At 50.0% G+C, this 7,500-nt stretch overlaps 1 protein-coding gene across 1 annotated transcript in view; it reads left to right on the top strand.

Moving 5' to 3' along the window:
* cacna1g (calcium channel, voltage-dependent, T type, alpha 1G subunit) overlaps positions 1–7,500 on the top strand; it is a 111,248-nt gene that overhangs the window by 24,222 nt on the left and 79,526 nt on the right. Inside the window, exon 7 of the mRNA XM_030339458.1 lies at positions 5,974–6,125. Within this exon, the coding sequence (XP_030195318.1) occupies positions 5,974–6,125 (152 nt within the window). The remainder of the gene's footprint in view (positions 1–5,973; positions 6,126–7,500) is intronic.

Raw genomic sequence — 7,500 nt, 5'->3', positions numbered from 1 at the left:
CCTTGAGAACAGCCACACAACACCTTGAGGAGAGCCGTGCACCGCATCACGCAGCAAGCTGTTTTCCAGCGCTGCGGTCCGGTCGCTGACAACACACCCTACAACACACACGCCAAACACTCAACACAAGACAGCTCCGCTAGGAGGCCCGGTAAGAAGGCTGTGGGGAGTGGTTTTCTTATCCCGACATGATACAGACGGCCATGATGGCCCTGATGTTTTTTTCTTTATTATTCCTTCATTTAGGAGACATTAGGTCTGGTCAGGAATGCTGCGTGTGTGATGTATACGCACGTAGACTCCCTGCCAGTCCCCCCTGAGGAGGGCAGTGGTGGGCCCTTTAATGTGGAGACAATAAAGACAGGTTTAGAGACTGCTATGGGGCGCACACACACACAAACACACACACACACACATACAGGGGTCCATTTGGTACAGTACAATGTGTTTTTAAGACTCTTCTCTGGGCCATCGCACGGTCCTGGTGTTAACGGCCTTACAGAAGTGTGTTTTCCAACAACTACACACGAACACACACACACACACACACACACACACACACACACACACACACACACACACACACACACACACACACACACACACACACACACACACACACAGGCTATTCCTCACCCTGGGATCTCTCAAGCAATGGAGAGGATCAGTCAACCTTAAAAGACCACCATCTGGGCACCCCCCCCCCCCCCCCTATCTGTGAAGTTGGTGTGACAGCAGACAATGTATGGAGAGACTGGCATAGACCAGGGGTGCTAAAATTGGAAAAAGAGAGACAGCGGGAGAGAGAGAAAAAGAGAGAGAGAGTGACGGGTGAGAGAGGGAGAGATATATAGAGAGGGAGGATGAGGAGGGTAGAGAGTGGCAGAGAGAGAGAGAGAGAGAGAGAGAGAGAGAGAGAGAGAGAGAGAGAGAGAGAGAGAGAGAGAGAGAGAGAGAGAGAGAGAGAGAGAGAGAGAGAGAGAGAGAGAGAGAGAGAGAGAGAGAGAGAGAGAGAGAGAGAGAGAGAGAGAGACAAAGAGGGAGAGAGAGCTAGAGATACAGTGAGGAAAGGATAGAGAAAGAGAGAGAAAGAAAGCGCGAGGAGAACAACTGTATAGAAGAATGGAAGGAATCCAGGGGGTGGTTACTAATCAGGCTTTTTGGAACTTTATAGAACATTTTAGACACATTTGTGTCACTTTTCCTCAGAGTGGTGGCAGTAGGTGTGTGAGCGTGTGCACCCTGGGAGCGAGCCTTCATGTGTCATGAGGGAACATTGTTCCCCTTCCCGCCGGGTGCCAGGCTGTTTGTCCTGTGGGCTGCAGTTTGACTTTCTAAACTTTACCATAAATGCGCAGGAGATTAATGGAGGGCTCCCCACAGCGAGCGGTCGAGCGTTGAGGGGACGTAGCTCAGCGGGGTCACGTTCATCCCCATCATCTACCTCACCCGCTTCAGTACGCACGGTCTTTAGCGTACGTCCAGTCCAAAGCGAGGTCCGTCGACACACAGGACGGCTGTATGAATGAACGATTGCGTTTGAGAATGTGTGTATGAATGGGTGAACGGGTGTGTTTATGAATGTGTGCATGCATGGGTGAATGGATGTGTTTGTGAATGTGTGTATGAATGTGTGAACGTGTTTATGTATGAATTGGTGAATGGACATGTTTGTGAATGTGTGTATGAATGGCTGAATGGATGTGTTTTTGAATGTGTGAATGAATGTGTGAACGGATATGTTGGTGTATGTGGGTATGTATGGGGGAACGGATGTTCCCCCATACATACGGATGTGTCAAACCTACGTCTAACGTAGGGACGTGATAGAAATTGAGTTGATTTGGTGAAAACCGGCATCATGATGAAACCAACAGAGACGTTTCTTAAGGTACGGCCACACTGAACGCATTACGCGTGTAGGATTACGCGCGTAACACGCGTAGCCTGCCGCTTGATCATTGTGTGTCACAAAAATCATTCAACGCGCCCTACGCGCCTACGCAGCTAGATGAGCCCGCCCAAAACTTATTTTCCCCCGCTACTTATCTTTTGCTCCACAAACATGTCTGAGATGACCACCATCGCTGCGCTGTATTTGTTGTGGGAGTTCGGGAAGAGTAGGAAACCCAAACGCCGTCGTGTTTGGGTGCATGACATCCTCCGTAGGCGCTCACAGCTGGGTGAGTTTCACCACCTCCTCCAGGAACTCCGCCTGGATGACGGACGGTTCCAGCTGTATTTTCGGTTGACTGGGGCCATGTTTCGATGACCCGCTAGCCCGGGTTGGTGCCAGGATCTCCCATCAGGACACCGACTACAGGCGCTCCATATCAGCTGTGGAGCGTTGCGGAGCTGCAGAGCGCCTGTCTTCCGTCTCTCTGTCTTCCGTCTCTCTGCCAGTGACGTCGGGTCAAGCTCAACGCTGATTGGCCATCGCGACTATGCGTCACGCGTAGGAGCGTAAAAAGTTCAATATTTTGAACTCCGCATGTAGGTGCGTTGGGCACGTTATTTAAGCGCGTAAAACACGTCTACCGCGCCTAACGCGCTGCTTTAGCGCGCCTTACACATCTACGCGCCTAAACCAATGGTTCCCTGTGCAAAAATGCAGAGTAACGCATTCAGTGTGGCCGTACCTTTAGGCCAGGGGTCCCGACCGCGGTCCCCGGGCCAGCAGGCGCCCGACCCTACGGTCTGCCCCATCTGAACCACAGCGTGGAAACTAGCATTTTATCCTGCCTTCAAGGGAAAGGGAGAGGGAGAGCGAAATGGAGAGAGGCAGAGCAGGAGAGAGAGAGAGAGAGAGAGAGAGAGAGAGAGAGAGAGAGAGAGAGAGATTGGGCTTTTCCAAAATAAATGGTTGTGAAAATGTCAGGGAAGGACAACCGAGAATGTATAATGTTTATATTTGACTCGATCTCACCCCTCTGTGAAATCCGAGTTTTATCATCAGATTTTGTTTTCGGTAGAGCCTTAAGTCTGAAACGAAATACTGATTTTGGATTTTCCTCATTCTAAAAAAGACGAGAGTTTAATCCCGTCAGCGGGTGCACGCCGGCCTGCCTGGTCCGCGAGCCCCGAGCCCCGTTCTGATAGAGCACCACGCTCCCTTATTACAACCTCTACTTCCTTTATGGGTCTTTCTCTGAATGTGAGCGGAAATGTGCGCTGCGTGCGCTGCAGGCTTTAGAGGTTTGTGTTGTTTAGAGTCGTGTCATTTACTTCAGACTCGTACCAGATGTAATATCTATAAATCTGATGCAGACACGCTCCAGTGGGGACCCGAGGAAGCGGTTGGCGTGGAAACAAGAGCACAGCCTCCCATTCACATCAGATTGGATCAGATTGGCGGGGGGTAAGGGGGGGGGGGGGGGGGGTATTAGGTCAGTGCTAACTGGATTACAGGCGCGCCCTCCATCCATCCAATGCATGTGACGCCCCCCTCCGCCCCCAACAAACACACACACCCACACTCACATATAGACACACACACACATTCAATGACTTAAACTTATTAACGTAATGCTGTGATGTAATGTATCCGTCTGGCCTGTGTACGTATGTGTGTGTGTGTGTGTGTGTGTGTGTGTGTTTGTGTAGGGGGTGGATGACGGATGTGCGGTGAACTTGTGAATGTGGTTGTGAATCAATCTGTTTGTGTGTGTGTGTGTGTGTGTGTGTGTGTGTGTTTATAAGTGTGGCGCTTGTGTTTGCACGCGCGTGTGTTTGTATGTGTGTGTGTATGCGTGTGCGTGCATGTGTTTATATGTGTGTGTGTGTGTGTGTGTGTACATATATATATGTGTGTGTGTGTGTGTGTTTGCGCGTGCTATGTGTGCACAGGTGTTGCGTGGTTGAGTACAGGGGCTCACGTTGCTCCAGAATCCAGAGGGTTTTGTGCTCAGACCTCCTTATATAGCAGCAGAGGACAGAGTGGGCAGGATGACCTGCGCCCGGACCAAATCCCCGTCTCTCGCCTCGTAAAAACGCTCCTCTCATTCTGCCTCAGCAGGCATATCCAGTGTTTACCCTTCATCAGCTATTTATCTGTGTGTGTGTGTGTGAATGTGGGTTTTTATGTGTGTGTGGTAGTCGTGTCTTGTGTGTGTGCGCGTGCATGTGTTTAGTCATGTGTGCTTCTGTGTGTGTGTGTGTGTGGCGGGAGGGGGGGGGGGGGGGGGTAGGGATTAATGATCAGAGAACAGGTAACTAACATGCTGTTCGAATTGTGTTCTAGAACGTAGACGAGTCTTGATTGTCTTAGTACCGGTACCCCGACATGCACAACAAGTTGCGTTACCTCGGCAACGCAAGACAAAAGGATGACACTGCACACGATGCATCCGGATAGCATTGATGTTTAAGCTCTCGCTCGCCCCTCACACGAACATCAGACATAATGCTATAAACACACCAGGCCAGCATGTAAACACACTTAATGCTTCAGGCAACTCCCTACCCCTACTGTCAAACACACTCACACACACACACACACTCTCACACACACACACACACACACACACACGCATACCTGCACACACTCATGAACGCACACACACACACACGCAGAGGCACACACAACGCTCGCACGCACGCACACGCAAACACACACACACACACACACATCTGCACACACACAGACTGACACACCAGCACCACGCCATGTTATGCAGTTATTCTGTTGCTCCTGCAGGTGCACGTTCACGTGCACCAGCACGTTCACGTGCACCAGCAAGAACATCCCCCCCCCACAGACCCTGGTTTGGGTGGTCAGCCAACGCGGAGCTCCAGACCAGAGCCACTCTAACCCCCGGGCACGGCGCTACGCTGTTCCCAACGTCCGCGACGTCCCGAGCTCACCAGTGGCTCCTCACACTAGTTCTACTCGTGGGTTTTTACTAAGATGTTTATCTTTAGCCCAGCACCCCTTCCAGCAGCACTAACCGTATTTGGGAGGGACGCAGAGAAACTGACCCTGAATAATAATAATGATCTCCATGCTATTTGATAACATGAAGGAACGTTACATGGTCGTTGTGAATACTAATGCCGGCCTGTACTTCAGTAAGGAGTGTCGCCATTCAGTGGAAGTGGAAGTACTCGGACGTACCTCATGTTATTAAGGTGGTATTCTCATTTTTCCTAGCACCCCTTGCCTTCCTTCAGGGTACCCCGAGTGTTACGGAACCCCGGCGTTCCCGGCCCCCCATTCCAGACTGAGGCAGACCCTTCCCCCTCATATCCTCCGCCGGTTTCACATGGCTCTGATGGCTCTCTTCTCCCTCTCATTTGGCTCGGTTCCGTCATTGGTGCAACCCAGTCCAACGTACACATACGTACATGGGCACACACACACACACACACACACACACCGAGCCACGCACATACACACCAGTGAGCAGACACGCAGACATGTTTGATGTTGGGTCTGTTTGAGCGCCGTGATGTTTGATTCGCTGATGAGCCCAGAGGCAGATGTCCCCCTCGATGTCCTCAAGTGTCATCTGTGTTTGTGTGTGTGTGTGTATATGTGTCTGGTCTGTATGTGTATGTGTGTGTGTGTATGTGTTTGTCGAAGTGTATATGTGTTTGTGTGTAGGAGTATTTGGCACTGTGTGCATTATGTACTCGAGTGCATTTGCATGGGTGTGTGTATATATGTGTGTGTATGGGTATATGTGTGTATGTGTAGGCGTAATTGGCACTGTGTGCACTGTGTACCCTAGTGCGTTTGTGTGTGTGTGTGTGTGTGTGTGTGTGTGTGTGTGTGTGTGTGTGTATACATGTGTTTATTGAGTCTGCCTGCATTAAGACAGAAAGAGATATTTGGCATTCTGTATAATGGGTAATCCTCAATTTATGAAAGAAAAGCACAGAATATAACGTGCAGTCTCTCTCTCTCTCTCTCTCTCTCTCTCTCTCTCTCTCTCTCTCTCTCTCTCTCTCTCTCTCTTTCCCCCCCCCCCCCAGCCGGATGAGCTGACCAACGCGCTGGAGATCAGCAACATTGTGTTCACCAGCCTGTTCGCCCTGGAGATGCTGCTCAAGGTGCTGGTCTACGGCCCCTTCGGCTACATCAAGAACCCCTACAACATCTTTGACGGCATCATCGTGGTCATAAGGTGAGCCGCGCCGGCTACGCTAGCCACCGGGAGCTAACAGTAGCTCAGGGGGGTGGAAGACCCCTGAGCTCAACCTCACTGGCTGGACTCTCGCATGGTGGACAACGCTGTTGGGGGGGGGGGGTGAATGTGTGACTTATTGTATGTTCTACATCCTGGCACTTAAAAACAGTAGCTAGCATTGAGTAGCGCCTTATCCTAGCTATCTCTGTTGTATAAGGGGAATGGGTTAACCTAGTGATTGTTAGTGCTCGGCACTTGGTTCTATGAACATCCTTACTGCACCGACAGCCATATATTGTTTCTCTTTCTTCGGACAAATGTATTTGTTGTAAGTCGCTCTGGATGAAAGCGTCTGCTAAACGCCCTGAATTTAAATGTTAAATGAATAAATGAGTGCATGTAAGGGGCTAGCTGTAAAGTGCTTTGAGTGGGCACGGTTTACAAAAGTGAAATGCAATCGGCTGGTCTCTGATTGGTCGTCAGCACTGCCTGGGTCCAGATGTATGGGCAGACCCCCCCGCTGTGCAGACGGCTCAGTGGTCCTCAGCTCCATCTGTTCTGATGTTGCCCTCCATCCCGTGGTCACTGAAGCCCTGCAGTGTAACGCCACCGTGTCACAAACTTGTTTAAATTCAGGAGCATAGAAAGCTTTGTTCAATTCCCGCTTTTCAACGAATGGGATTTCTCTTCCTTTTTTTTTAAATTTCTATACCTCCTCGACTAATTCAATGAGATTACCGCAGAAATAATCCCATCTCCGCAGGGGGTGAACTCAATGAGCCAATGGGCTTAATGTGTAATGTTTCCCGATTGTCTTGTCATTGAGGAGCTCAGCTACAGCAAATTCACCCTCTGATGAATACTGCTGATCTTCCATCCAGCGCGACTCTGCCGGTGGTCAGTTCCGGGCAGAAGCCTCTTTGATATCATGGCATGTTTTTTAAGCCTTTTCAAGCGTGCAGTCTTTGGACAGCAAGACCACTCGATCCGTCAGCCCGGGGTCCTGTTTCAGGCCGGTTGTAATGATGCCGTGACCTTTTTGTATCCAAATCTCTGCTGTTTGTTTTGGAGGACAAACTTGAAACCAAAAGCAGGATGTGGTGCTGATGAAGGGTTGCTCTAAAGAAATACATGCATAAACACTATGGGAATATATATATAAACATTATGGGAATACATCTATAAACATTATGGGAAGGAGTTTGTTTTCATGAATGAATTGCTTATCATGTACTGTACATTAACTGTTTGGCTTGTGTGTGTGTGTGTGTGTGTGTGTGTGTGTGTGTGTGTGTGTGTGGGGGTGTGGGGGTGTGTGTGTGTGTGCTTTTGTGCGGTATATGTGCCTGCATGCGTGTGTGTGTGAGTGTGT

This window comes from Gadus morhua, chromosome 18 (assembly GCF_902167405.1).
Source record: "Gadus morhua chromosome 18, gadMor3.0, whole genome shotgun sequence".
In the NCBI taxonomy this organism is placed as follows: Eukaryota; Metazoa; Chordata; class Actinopteri; order Gadiformes; family Gadidae; genus Gadus; species Gadus morhua.
Note: the sequence above shows the minus strand (reverse complement) of the source record. Positions and strands in the feature narration are given on the sequence as shown.